Source organism: Dermacentor silvarum, chromosome 5 (genome assembly GCF_013339745.2).
Source record: "Dermacentor silvarum isolate Dsil-2018 chromosome 5, BIME_Dsil_1.4, whole genome shotgun sequence".
Classification (NCBI taxonomy): Eukaryota; Metazoa; Arthropoda; class Arachnida; order Ixodida; family Ixodidae; genus Dermacentor; species Dermacentor silvarum.
The window spans coordinates 75,576,525-75,589,809 of NC_051158.1; the positions used below are offsets into that span (position 1 = coordinate 75,576,525).

General features: G+C 46.3%; 1 protein-coding gene across 1 annotated transcript; it reads left to right on the forward strand.

Moving 5' to 3' along the window:
• Positions 1-1,877: 1,877 nt before the first annotated feature.
• LOC125945715 (uncharacterized) lies at positions 1,878-12,754 on the forward strand. Its single transcript, XM_049667967.1, has 5 exons — positions 1,878-2,089; positions 2,785-3,047; positions 4,875-5,125; positions 10,383-10,624; positions 12,357-12,754. Exons 1-5 carry the CDS (start codon positions 1,878-1,880, stop codon positions 12,727-12,729), a joined length of 1,341 nt encoding a protein of 446 aa, XP_049523924.1. The 3' UTR covers positions 12,730-12,754.
• The last annotated feature ends 531 nt before the right edge of the window (positions 12,755-13,285 follow it).

The window sequence follows — 13,285 nt, forward strand, 5'->3', positions numbered from 1 at the left end:
TATCTTGGGGTGATATATGACGGTTCACTGTCATGGAAGGCACACATTGACTATATTGCAACAAAAGGTATTCGTGCGGTTGGCTTGCTGCGTAGGCTGAGCAATAGTCGATCAGGAATGCGAAGAGCAACGCTTTTAACAATATACCGCATGTATGTTCGACCGGTATTGGAATTTGGATGCGTACTGTACTCTGGAGCTCCTGCATATAAACTTCGCCCCCTTGTTCTTCTGGAGAGGCAGGCCTTGCGACAATGTTTAGGGCTACCTAAATTTGTAGCAAATGAAGTTTTGCATCTGGAAGCTAGGATGCCATCTCTTGTTACGAGGTTTCGATTATTAGCTGTGCAGTCATATTTAAGACTATATGAATCCCCTATAAGGCGTTCACAAACAGTTTTCATCTCCCAGCCGGACTTGTTTTTCGGCTTGTACTGGCCGCGATTCCACACACCACAAATTATTTTTATTCAAACTCTCCTAGATCAAATAAACATACAAATTCGTGAGGTGAGTCCTGTTGTTTACAACACCAATTCCATTAAAATTCAGTATGATGATATTTTCCCTAAAAATGCAAAGGCATTATCTTACCGCATGCTAAGCTCAATATTAAATGATTACTTTTTGCACGTTCCGATCGAGACAGTTATTGCCACTGATGCTTCTCAAAATGAAGAAAAGTGTGGAATTGGAATATTTTCTCCTATTCTTGATTGGTCGTTCTCTCTTCGCCTCCCAGACTTCGTACCGATCTTTCTAGCGGAATTTTTAGCTGTCGTTCTAGCCCTCCGTAAACTCAATACATCAACATGTTCCACAGTAATCGTGACGGATTCTTTATCTCTGTGCTCCTCCCTCACAGCGTCCGATAATTCCCCAGTTTTGCGAGCTTTCAGATCGTTAGTGCCCCCTCACTTAGCTTTGATTAGATTGGTGTGGGTACCAGGGCATAAGGGCCTATTTCTAAACGAAATGGCAGATTCGTTGGCGAAAGCGTCCCTGAATGGCCCGGTAATTCATATCCTACCGATTTCAGCTTTCATCATAGGGGCTAGATTTCGGAGAAAAATGATGCTGCGTGAATTTCACGCCCCTTCTTTAACAAACTCGTCAGATTTTCAGCACTTGTCGCATTATTGGAATAGCAAACTCTGTCAAACGCGATCACTTGAAGTCGCAATCACTAGACTACGCTGCAGAATTCCATTTTTAAATTTCTACCTACACAGAGCTGGTTTGGTTCCCTCACCTAACTGTTCCTATTGTGGACAACATGAAACATTAGATCACTTTCTCATTGCCTGTCAAAGATATTCTGAATTGCGAAAAAGAACCTTAGAAACACCGTTCCGCCTTCTTAGATTAGAATTAAATGTTCAAAATTGACTATCATTGGGGGCCTCTACCCTTGGGCACAGCGACGGGAAGGTTGTAGATGCCATCCAGAATTACATTACAGGGTCATAAAGATTTAGATGACAGAATCACGGCTTAGGGTACCGAAATATGTTTACAAATTTGACGACTTGCTGTCTACTTCTTTTTTTTAATTCATTATTTACTCCTTATTCTATTCAAGTCATTTGATATATTCTAATTATTCCTTCTCAGATGCGTATATATTCCCACATTTATACATCTCCCTTCTGATTGTTATTTCAAACTACCCGGTTCTTGGCCAATCCCCCAGAGTGGGTATGTGCCAGTAACTCCAAGGATCTACATCTACATCTACATCCCCCGTAGTGGGTTATGCTTTATGTATAGACACCAAACCAAGAAACCTTGGACAGTGCTACACCACCAGCGACCGGCGAATCATCCAGCGTGCAGTCTAACCTATAGCCACTGGAACATCACCAGCAAGGAACCGCATGAATCACCTGAGGAAGGGCACGAGTTGGCGTAGAAATGCCGAGACGTCGTTCACGTCTTCGGAAACGTCACTCTCCGAAGACACCGAGCAGATCCTGTCCTGGTGGCAACGGTTCGTGCAGCGACCAGATCAGCCGGATCGCCGAGACTCTGCGATTGAGAAGGATCGCCAGGTTGCGTACGGTTCTGCTCCGCTCGCCGCGTCTCCCAGGTAAGCAGTGCAGTTATGTCGCTGCGCCGAAAGTATTCCAGACGTTAACACGTTGGTACACGCATTTCAACAATGTCTTTCGTTATGCTTAGTTCAAAGAATGACTTTTCTTGTAGGACACGGTCGGATAACATAATGCAATTTTACCTGGGTAAGTGCCACAAGGGCCACTTCATGACTAAAACATCACAACCACGAGCAGAATACATGAAATAAAACCATGCTGTTTTTGTTCTTTAGAAAACAAACGCGTTAAAAATTGCAGGAAAATGTTTGTGAAAGTTCTTGTTAAAAGTGGACTTAATGTTTTTTGATTTTTTTTTTTTTGGTGGGCAAGAAGGCATGACTCTATCCCCTGTAGATGCTCCGTCTACATTTGGAACATTAATTAACTTCAAGCGCATCCCTTATAACAAGTGCAATAAAGGAAGTTTGCAAGGAGCCAAATGTTTGTGAAACGTGTAGATAAAAACATATTTATACAACTCACAGAAATATTTGTGATGACCTGGATAAATCGGACTTTGCTATATTCAGCTGAATCAAAAGGAAGCGCATATTCTTTTTTTGAAGGTGTCTTGTTATTATGTTCGCATTTATTTATTCACATAATGCTTCGCAAATACCTATTACTTTTAGTCGAATAAGGTGTCTATAATCTGGAAGGTGACAGCTCTTGCTTTTCAATCGTCCAGAGAAGCCGCGCTTCGCCGCCCATCGCCCTTACCTTACGCGGCACGGCCATTCCCGGTAAAGGACTCCTCTTCATCAGGGTGCACGGAGGAGGACACCGACGCGTCCCAGGTGTCCCTGACTACAAGCCTGTGCTACGCTGTGCTCGTGCTCACCACGGCATTGCTGGCGCTATCCACAGCGGTAGTGCTGGTCCGGCTGGTACCCCGCACCAGCGAAATCGCGTCGTCACACAATGCAGCCCAAGGATCCAGAGACCACAGCGGTGAAGTACTCGATTGTGTCAACATCCTCCATCGCACCCTTTGATTCTTCTCAGTTTTGTGGTGCTACAAGGGTCCCTTCAGTCTAAAGGGTGGCGTTGCTGCAGTGGCCTGTAGCTTGAATAGTTCGATCAGCGGAAAGAACCCGCACACAGTAAACTCTAAATAAAACGTTTAAATACATTGTTACGTAAAGTGCAATCAGCACAACCCACTGTTCGTGAACGAGAAGCGAAAGCTGGTTCACCGGCAAGCGGTACTGCTTTATCATAGACTTTTTAAAGCATCGTAGCCTGGGCACTGCCACACTTTAAAACGTCTCCGTGCCGTGATTGAGCGCCTTAAGGTATCTCTTTCCCGATAGCAGATGACGTGCTGACTAAATGCTGAAAAGCACCATTTTTGCTTCTTGGTGACATACTATTCACCAGTGAAGCGACGCATCGACTGAGAGCGCTAAATGAACATTAGTGCAGGTTACAATTAAGAGAGGGTCTATACTCAGCCTGATGGTGGTCTGGTCAAGTCTGCGCGTGAGCATCTTCCGATGAAGCAACGCCAGATTCCGAGCACTTCTTTGTTTAATTTTCTTTTTGATTCAGCATATAGCTCTTACCACCTCATTACTACGAATTCCCGTGCGACAGTAAATAAATTCTGCCGTTTTACGGGCCTAAACCACGATCTCATTATGACTCAGGCTGTTGTAGGGGACGGCGGAGAAATTTTGACCACCTGCTGTTCTTTAACGGGCACCCTAATCTAAGTTCACCAGCGTTCTTGCATTTCCCCGCCCACCTAAATGCGTGCGCCACTGCTGGGACCGAACCAGCGACCTCGAACTCAGCAGCGCAACGCCATAGCCACTAAACTACCGCGGCAGATATGTGACGATCAATCTGTTAATAATGTAGTTTTTAGTGCCATCAAATATTTCTGTGTCATCTTTCCAGCTTCGCTCAACAATCTGTTCTTCTGAACGTGCAGGAGAATGAGAACTTTTCGACATACAGAAGCGGTGAAAATAGTCAAAGCTTTATATAGTTGAACGTCTGCCCACTTCACTGCACTTTTTCATATGAGCTTACAGGTCACCGAAGCAGTCATCCGGATAATGAAAATGGCTCAAGGTAAATATAGAGTCAAGATAAACGTAACCATTTTATTTGGCGCTCAAGAACACCCACGGTTTTCCATCTTCCTCATCGTGTGCAAGACCAAGGGGGACGCCCGTAAATCTGCTGCGGGCGTCCCTTGTCGCGCCAGCTTTATGGCCCGCCTGGTTCCGCTAAGGCGCCGTTCCTGCTGCGCTTAAAACACCTCTCCGTATCGTTAGAGTACCGCGTGAGGAGCTCGAGTGCTGCTCTAAGCCTTGCTGTCACTTTCAGTGCTTTGACTTCGGCTGAAACGTGTTGGCGGACCATGTTATAATTAGATTAGATAACTGGTTATCAATCAGAATAACTGAAACAATGCTGAAGGAATGGAAACGCAGCCGAGCAAGGCAATGTTCATGCGGCCGGATAATGAAATTTCAGATATGTGGTATTGTCAGTTACAGAAGTGCGGCTCTAATTCGTGGTCACTGGAAGGGGTTTTCTTCCTGCAGCAAACATAAAAAGCCCAATTAAAATGGCGACCTTCTTGGGCTGTAAACGGTATTCGCCTGCACGAAGCGTTTCGTTTCTGTGTGTTTATCATTGAAAATGTTTGGGAATACATAGTTACTTTGGGCACTAAAAAGGGAATATTTCCTTGAAAAAAAATCTTTCGTTAAACGTTCCGGTACGTTCTCAAGGAGGCAGAAGCAATTACAAATATTGTCGCAGGTGTCCCACGCTCTGCAATGGCACCACCACCGACAGCGAAGACGACGGTCCATGCTACTGCGCCCCGTGCACGTGGCGAAGGCTTGTTGCATGCCGTGGGCTCCGCAACAGAAGAGAGAAAAGAACAAGCTGCAACCACCAGGATAAGCGTGGTCCACGAAAATTCGGAAAATAATACGGCGCAGCACCTTCGAGGGTTTACGAAAAACATGATCACAACAGTGTCTCCAGGTGGAGAAGGCTCAGATCAGGTAATCAATATTTTACATGTATATGCCACGTAAAGCGCCATTAAATGTTACGTTTGACGTTGTTAATATGAAATCGATGGTTTGGTGACATCTCACCTGGTCGGGAGGAAGCATGTGGAACAAAATAAATGGTTAAAAATGCCGACCAAGAAGAATAGCTTAAAACAATTCTAAGATGTTTCGGCTTTTATACGAAATCCGAAACGCCATGAACGTTTTGTCAGCTATCCTTTTTTATAGGCGTTGTTTTTCACTATTTCTTTGGTTCAACAATGTCTTTAGTATTCAGCCCAATATAACTCGTACGTTAATTCTGCCTTGCGTTAAGAGAATACCACAAAGGCACCTTACAAGGCTACTGAAATCCACAAATTCCCACCACGAATTTTGAAGAGATTCATCTAGGCGCCATGATTAGCTAGAACTGTTTAACGCTTGGTGTTTCAGCCACTCTGGTGTGCTGAGCACAATGTTTTATTCCTGGCTGCTGAGACCACTTTCTACTAGCGATGAATTGCTAAGACGCTGTGTAACAAGCTTTGTGTGCGCAGTAAATCACTCCACTTGTAGAACATCTTCCCCACATCCAAGAATTCATGGAGGTACCACATATCCGTAAATGTGTTAAAGGTAATGTATTTTTTTCTTGAGGGGTCTACGGCCTCGTGTAATGTTCGTATAATTTTTTTTAATGTCCGTAAAATCTTCTCTTCGGTGCCTCATATCCAAGCTACCAATTAACGAGCAAGCGCCATGGCAAATGGATAAGTTGTATCTACAAGCTTACCCTCGCGGCAGTTATGATAAAGCACACAAATGGTTTCCACAACTTTTTCGCCTTAATCATCCAAAAAGCGCGTGAGAAAGGCTGCGTAGTAGTACTACGAATACGTTCCAAGGCACTTGCGAGGAAGTATCATTCGAGAATGGATGGGAACTACCAACCGTCGTAGTGGCTGGTCAAGACCGCGACCCGTCCGTAATCTTTTACATCAACGCGAGACTGACTCGTGCGACGGCCGTTACCCCTATGGTGGCAAAGCAACTCTCATGCCTTGACAAGTATGCTCAAACAGCGAGTTAGTGCAAGAACGTTTCCGCTGCCACGGTTTCTCCAATTACCCGTGCAAAAATAAATGTGGTCAATTTGCGTCATAACAGGCAAAACAGATTGATAGTTTCCGACAAGGCACCAGCGATAGCCTTCTGCCTGGTGTATCGGTTGCTAATAGTCTCTGAGAGTGCGTTTTGAACTCTGGTCCGCACAAGTCCAAAGCTGTCCCAGACGTCAAAATGATTCGTTGAGATTGCTTTAGCCATGCTTTATCAGTGATCGTTTGATTGAAGGGGCCTAATGGCTGCTGGAGAACTTGAGAAGCCCTGTCTAGATAATAATAAACTCGCCGTGCTAATTAGCTAGATCAGTATTTATTATAATAACTTAAACTCGACGACATGACAGATTTTTCCGGCGTGCGCGCAGCAAGACATTTGCCATGATATGAGAAACCGTTTCACATGTAAATACGTTATCATGTAGAAATCATTCCAGCCTTTCCGAATATATGAGCATTTATATTTCAATATATCTTTTTTTTTATTTTGCATAAAAAGATATACGAAAGTGGCTGCTCATTAAATCGAGAGCCGGTGAACGGTTTCCTGACATGAGAAAGGATCGAACGTGCAAGGAAGTCTTACACACCATAATACGCTACGCTTTCATATGCTAATTGGTCTTGCGAGTGCTTTTTTCATCCTTCACTTTATCACTATTGGTAAACGTCAGGTTTGTTATATATCATATCATATCTATCATGATTATATCATATCATATCTATCATATCAAGGCCTTGGGCGTGCGCAGCCGGCACAGAACAACGTAGTGATGTTGCGGAAACCACCTCCAGATTTCGAAACAAATCAGATTTCGCTGCTAAATGTCGCATGGTATAAAGTGTGCCGCTGAGCTGCAGACGACACGCCAGGCCTTGTCATAGCCTTTTGGAGAGACTGAAAGTACGTACATGCACAGACGTTTGTAAATGTGCGCACTCAAGCTAAAATATGCCAGGTCGGTCGTTCCCACCAACGCGATTCCGGCGATGCTTTTCCAATGCATGTAGAGTCGAGAGCAAAAGTTTGAGGACCAGAAGTGCCGCTAATTATTCTTTCTTCGTACACTAGACAGAAACGTTGGAATCAAGTAGTACTGATTACATGTGCGTTTTTGACCTACGTCATGCATTAAGACAAATGCACGTTACACGGCTTTGCTGGAGAAATTATGGTTTTTGCCGATGCCGTGGTCTCTAGACTTTTGCTCTCCACTGTGGCTGCGATAGCACAGTAATTACTGTGGGCAATTTGCGAAATTTTCTAAATTAGCTGCCCTACAAGGTGGTTTTACAACCAAGTATTCACTGCCAAACCATCAGAGAGCAGAGGCATATAGGTGTACAATGGGAATAATACTTTTCCTCTGGGCAGGAATCGCAGCTAGCTTCATGAAACTTTCGGTGTAATTCTCGTAAAGCCTTTGTGATCGCGATTTCTTTCTACAACAGAGAAATGTTTTCTTTGGACGACTGGTCTTGGTTGAAAACAGTTGTTGTTTGGAGAATAACGTAACCTCGACCCACGCTGGGCAAGTTGTATGTCATTCGTCCACTATTACGTGTGTCTACATCTTAAAGCGCGTGGTCTATAGCGTGCATAAACGATGTTTTATTTCCACCGCCATGGAAGCTGTATGCACTTACCCATTCAAACCAACCCCAACAACACCCTTTCACTTTCGGAACATTTTCGCTCGCGTGCGGAGATTCGTGGGCAAATTTAGACGCGGTAATTTAGACACGGCAAAAATTGAAGTTGTGACCGTGTTGCTTTACAGGCATGCGAAAGTCGTGCTAGGCTATTTGCATCGCTAACATAACGTCCGTTGAGCTGTGCCCGTTGGCTGCATCTCTACAAAAAGCTAACCTGTCAAACAGTAGGGTAGTAAATTGTAATAAGAAGATATTGACGAAGCTAAACATAATTTGTTGGATACAGCATGTCATGTCAGCTGCAAAATATCACGAAAGCTTTCATGGGACGAAATGTTTAGCAGACATTATATGAACCACTGATGGAATCCATTCCTCGTGTTTTACCGTGGCGGCCTATTTGCTTACAGCGGTTTTCATCGGCTGGAAGCCTATAAAGACCTAAGGCTCTTTTCTTAATTGTGTATTTCAGTCCAACCCACTACGACGTAGCTCGATGCTATGCTGCTTTTCCTTCGTGGCCGCACATCCAATACTCTAAACGCGCAAGCATCCACGAAAACCACATGGTAACGAGCTACGGAGGTGGCCAGCGAAATCGCCCCTGACGCATCTTCGTAACGCATCGGATTGAAGGACTGCTATAGCAATGTCTTCCAATGTTATCAGCTCTTTTGGGTGTAATTGTTGTTTTTACCCTATTTTCAATTTTCAACTTCTTGCTGTATTTCTGAAAGTTTAAAATATTTTTTTAATTCGGTGTGTCAGTATTCTGCTCGTAAGGTTCGTCGCTAGCCGTGTTTAAATGGTTCATAGTGCGAAGTTCCAAGTCAACTGACTCATCCATGTCATCATTGTCCGCCTCAGCACCACAAAAATCATGTATATATATAGCTTATCGTCAAACTGCTAGATAAAAATAATTTTGAACTCAAGCAACCTGCACCGTCTTAAGCGGTTATTAAAAGTTGTAAGTATTGGCGTTGAATGCGAAGCCACGACAGTAGAATTAGTTTTAGCCGATAGTCAACGTGGAAATTTTGCTTCAATCAACACTGAAAAGTTTTTGCCCCAAGTCGGGGTCACCGCTTCCGACATCCTTCGAACACTGCTTCTATTGCGATAGCAATTATATGGACACTCCAGGCGGATTTCTGCCGTCGATCGGCGTCGCCGTGAGGTTCAACGGCAATAAAATCGTCGCCGTGCGCCGTATGCTGTATGTGCGAGTGAAAGCGCACGTCTCTCGCGCGCTTTCACGGAGAGTGAACGCACGGCGGAGAGCTAACACGATGTTTTCCGTCGTGCGAAAAACCGTGGCGGGATGGCAGGGAGCGAGGGCAGGGGACGTTTAGCTGTGGCCCCAAATGCCTATATTGCGACCGGGCGCAAGGGGAACTGGCGACTCAATCTCCCTCGCGAGAGGAGAAAAGCGACAAGGCAGCTCGGGAGGGAGCGGTTGCGGCTTCTACTCTGCCAGCAACTGCGTACTTGTACTTTGCGCCGCTGCGGGCTATCGCGCGCACCGTATCTTGAAAGCGATCTCCACACGGCTTTTACCTTTGTATGCGCTGTGCTTTCGCCACTAAGTTTCCGCTGAAGCAATAGACCGTACGAACCTTCGATCGCTGCTGCCGCCAAGCTTGCTCACGCCAGCGTTTTGACAGTGGTTGTCTACGGTCATCGAGTGTGATCTATTCATGTTTACTTGTGCGCGCTGACGACACGCGATAACCTACCTCCCTCCCCCCTAACGCACGCTCACCTCGCGGGCCCCACCTCCCTCTTTCTAGCAGGAGAAGACGGCGCACATCCTCTCCTCCACCCTCCTTCCACACAAGACGCCGCTCATCAATCAATCATCCTTTTCGGCTCACCCTCGCACGCGTTTCCCCAACCTACAGCACATGACGCACGGTCGCGATGTTATCGCACTTACACTTTGTACGGAACATCACGGCGACATCGACAGACACAACCATGGTGACTTGTAGAATCGAACCAGTGCTTAACCAGCTTAAAGCCACGTGCTCTTATTAGCACACCATACGACCTCTTTCTCCTGCACTCAGTCATTGAAAACAAGGAAATGGCATGAACGCGTGTGTTTACCGCTGAAAAGGTTTCCTGGGCTGTGCAAGAAAATGCAAAAAATGAAACAAGTTCGTCAGTGACACGAGAACTAAGTTTACCGAAACAACTTCGCACTCGTTCCAGCTAAAAGTACAGTCTGCCGTATAAACAAGCTGCCGATCGCTACTAAGCTGGAGGATGGAGAGCCAATACCTTCACATCGACAGACTGAGGCCTCGAAAGACCTAGAATGCCTCAGTCTGTCGGAGAGAAGCGAACCGGAAAAAGAAAAACGTTACGACTAAACACCTCGTAACGCAATAATTTAGCGTTTTCGTACGTGACAGTACGGAAAAAGGTTGTGTGATTAATGCCTTACATGATAGCCCCGTCTTCATTTTCCTTCTGCGCAGAGCAACCACCACCACCTGTGCGACATTGTGTTCTACACGCACTGCCCGAGGACCGCTCGCGAGTTCTACTTCAACGGAGTGACAAACTCATGCATGAGAGCGACCACGTCCTACGGTGCGGAGGTGTGCAATCGCAGCCCCAACAGGTTCGCCTCCAGGGCGAGCTGCGAAAAAAGCTGCGTGCACGTCAGCCGCCCCTCGGGAAGATGCCTAGACAGGCCCGTCTTTTCGCAATGCAGGAGGTACGGGAAAATGTTCGTAGAAATGGAATGATGGCGATAGCAGTCGTTCAATGCGCGTGATTCTCTGTGGTCTCCAGACTCCGGCCGCTGAAAGCGCCGTGCATGTCTTCGCCGTACTGGAGCAGTTGATCGCTGCTCTTTACATAATTTAATTACCTTGCTTGGCACCTGTGCTGCTCACGCAGGAGAAGCCCATACACAAGCTTCTTCGCGGCGAGTTTTTGTGAACTTTCAATTGTATTCGTGACTCTGTCCATGCTCTGGAAGTTAGATGCCACTTTTGAAGGACCTTTTTGGACTTTGTTGATAGCCATGAGGATGCTGAACTTGCCTTTACCGTTGTACATCCTTCTTCTATGTCATCATCACCCCTCATCCAGCCTTTATATCCCCGTTCCCCCCTCCCCCTGTGCAGAGTAGCAGGTTAGAGCATGCTAGCTCAGGCCGACCTCTCTGCCTTCCTTCAAATAAATTATCTCTCTCTCTCGGCAATAAGCTCCACTATTTAAAAGACGGGCGCTTGTAATTACCGCGTATATTCTACACTTTTATAGCAACTTCACGGGCACTCCAGGCGCATTGCCGCCGTTGGCGTCGCCGCGATATTACGTATAAAGTTTAAGTGCAATAACATCATGGCCGCGCGCCGTATGCTGTGTGTGCGAGTGGAAGCTTGCGAGGGTGAGCCGAGAACCGTGGCTCGATCTCGCGCGCGCAGGGAAGGAAGACGGGGATAAAGCGAACAGCACTCGGGAGGGGAAAGGGGGGGGGGGTGCGTTCTACTGCAGCGGCGGCTGCGTATGACTCGGCTAAGCGTGGCCGCACGCGCCCTATCTTGACAGCTATCCGCGATGAGGACAGAGTCTGGGTGCGCCGAGATCTGATAGATTTGTGTGCGCTGTTTTGCTCGCTGCTCAGTTGGCGTTGAAGCGAGATGCAGCGCGAAGGTCAGTGCACTGGCTGCTGCGGCCGCGCTTCCTCACACCAGTGTTCTTGACAGCGAGTTTCCGCGGTTATCGAGGGAGATGTGTTCAGGTTCGCTCGTGTGCGCATGATTAATTGTTAATTTGTTAGTTGTTAATTTATTTATTAAGCGAATGTTTAAAAGTTTATATTGATGATAAAACTATTATCCTTACTTCATATAGCTGTTTATGATTTGCTATCGTAATCAATGCGTTGCCTTTCCAGCGAAAATGGGACTTTCTTTTCCCGAAATGCCACGTCAGTGGTATTATGGACCCAGACAGTAACTGATGCGTGCCCCTCTTGAGTTATTGGCTATCGCAAGGAATGGGTCAGCACGTATAGCCTGAAACAAATGTGGTCGGTAATAAAGTTCATGTATGGAAGCCTGTAGCAAGCGAGTTTTTCATGTTTCGTGCACATTTCCTTCGTTTGTACACTGAGACGGTCTGAGTGGAGCTAATGGCGTCAAATAGTTAGCGGTGCCTATAAACGGCAACAGCTTCTTGTTTCTGAACAAGAATCCATGTGCTCCAATTATGGCTATAGTGGCGGCTTCTCAATCAGGTGTAACGCAATTACATTCGTGAGTGGTAATGACACCCGGTTGATCACAATTATATAATGCGATGCCCCCCATCCCCCCGCTACGGCGTCTATTGTAACTCCTGTGTTGGTCTGAGACGTTAAACACTATCAGTAAATTCATAGAATCAATCATTCCGCTAGTCAGTCAAATCACATCGCCGTTCTCGTATCAACGCAGCGCTGACCTCAAGAGGAGCCTGTGGTTCTTTGAGGGCGAAACGTGCCGACCGTGGGACTTCCCCTCGGGGAGGTGTCCCATGTCTGATGGTGACCTCTTCGGCAGTCGACAAGCATGCATCGACAAGTGCCTTAAGAACGAGATGTACCTGCCGCTGTGCCGAACACCGCCGTCGGGAAACTGCGGCAGTCACCACCTTAAGTTTCCGTACTTCGCGGTCAAGCCACGCGGCTCGCTCAAGATGCGGTGTCTCAAGACGTCGGCACTGGGCCTGCAGAAACGACTCTGCCTCACCGGGACTAACCGATTTTCCACACTCGGATCCTGTAAGAGGACCTGTGGCCACGACGGGGCTTGGAGGCGTCGAAGTTGACTCCGGCTGACCCGCCGTCGTCCTATGAGAGCGCCATCATCTTGTATCTGGCGCCCCCTTAGCGATCCTTTGATCAGTTGTCTTTTTAATACACTTGAACTCTACGATAGGATCGGCTCGGTGTTTTCTTCTGTTGATCACGTGTGGTTTGTCCAATTTCATACATATTTATAGATATATTCCAGATTTGAAAGAGCGATTCATGGAAGGCGCTCTGAGCAATCGGGCGGGCTCTTTTTACCGTTCGACTTTGCCCTTTGGGAATCAAGTGACGCTAACGCTGTGATCAGATATCAGTGGTGTGAAGGCAGTGGTAAAATTGGTGTAAATATTCAAAGGTAATATTGAAACCCCACCAAGCATAAATGGTAACATGAATGTGCCACGTAACCTAAGGACTGGCAACCTTTGTGCGCTGTTATGTACTGCCGTAACCTTTCAGTGGCGTCGTTTGCGTAGAGCTCTAGCTTCCCCATCAGGGGCTGATCACACGTTATACACAGTTCCACCCTGAAAGAGGATGCAATGATAGTGATAGCAAAGTACCACATGTATT

Bases quoted from the DNA above. Each gene is read 5' to 3' on its own strand.
- LOC125945715 (XM_049667967.1), top strand. From the start codon at position 1,878: ATGAATCACCTGAGGAAGGGCACGAGTTGGCGTAGAAATGCCGAGACG. The intron at 2,090-2,784 runs GTAAGCAGTGCA...TCAATCGTCCAG, and splicing joins CCGCTCGCCGCGTCTCCCAG to AGAAGCCGCGCTTCGCCGCC. The intron at 10,625-12,356 runs GTACGGGAAAAT...GTATCAACGCAG, and splicing joins GTCTTTTCGCAATGCAGGAG to CGCTGACCTCAAGAGGAGCC.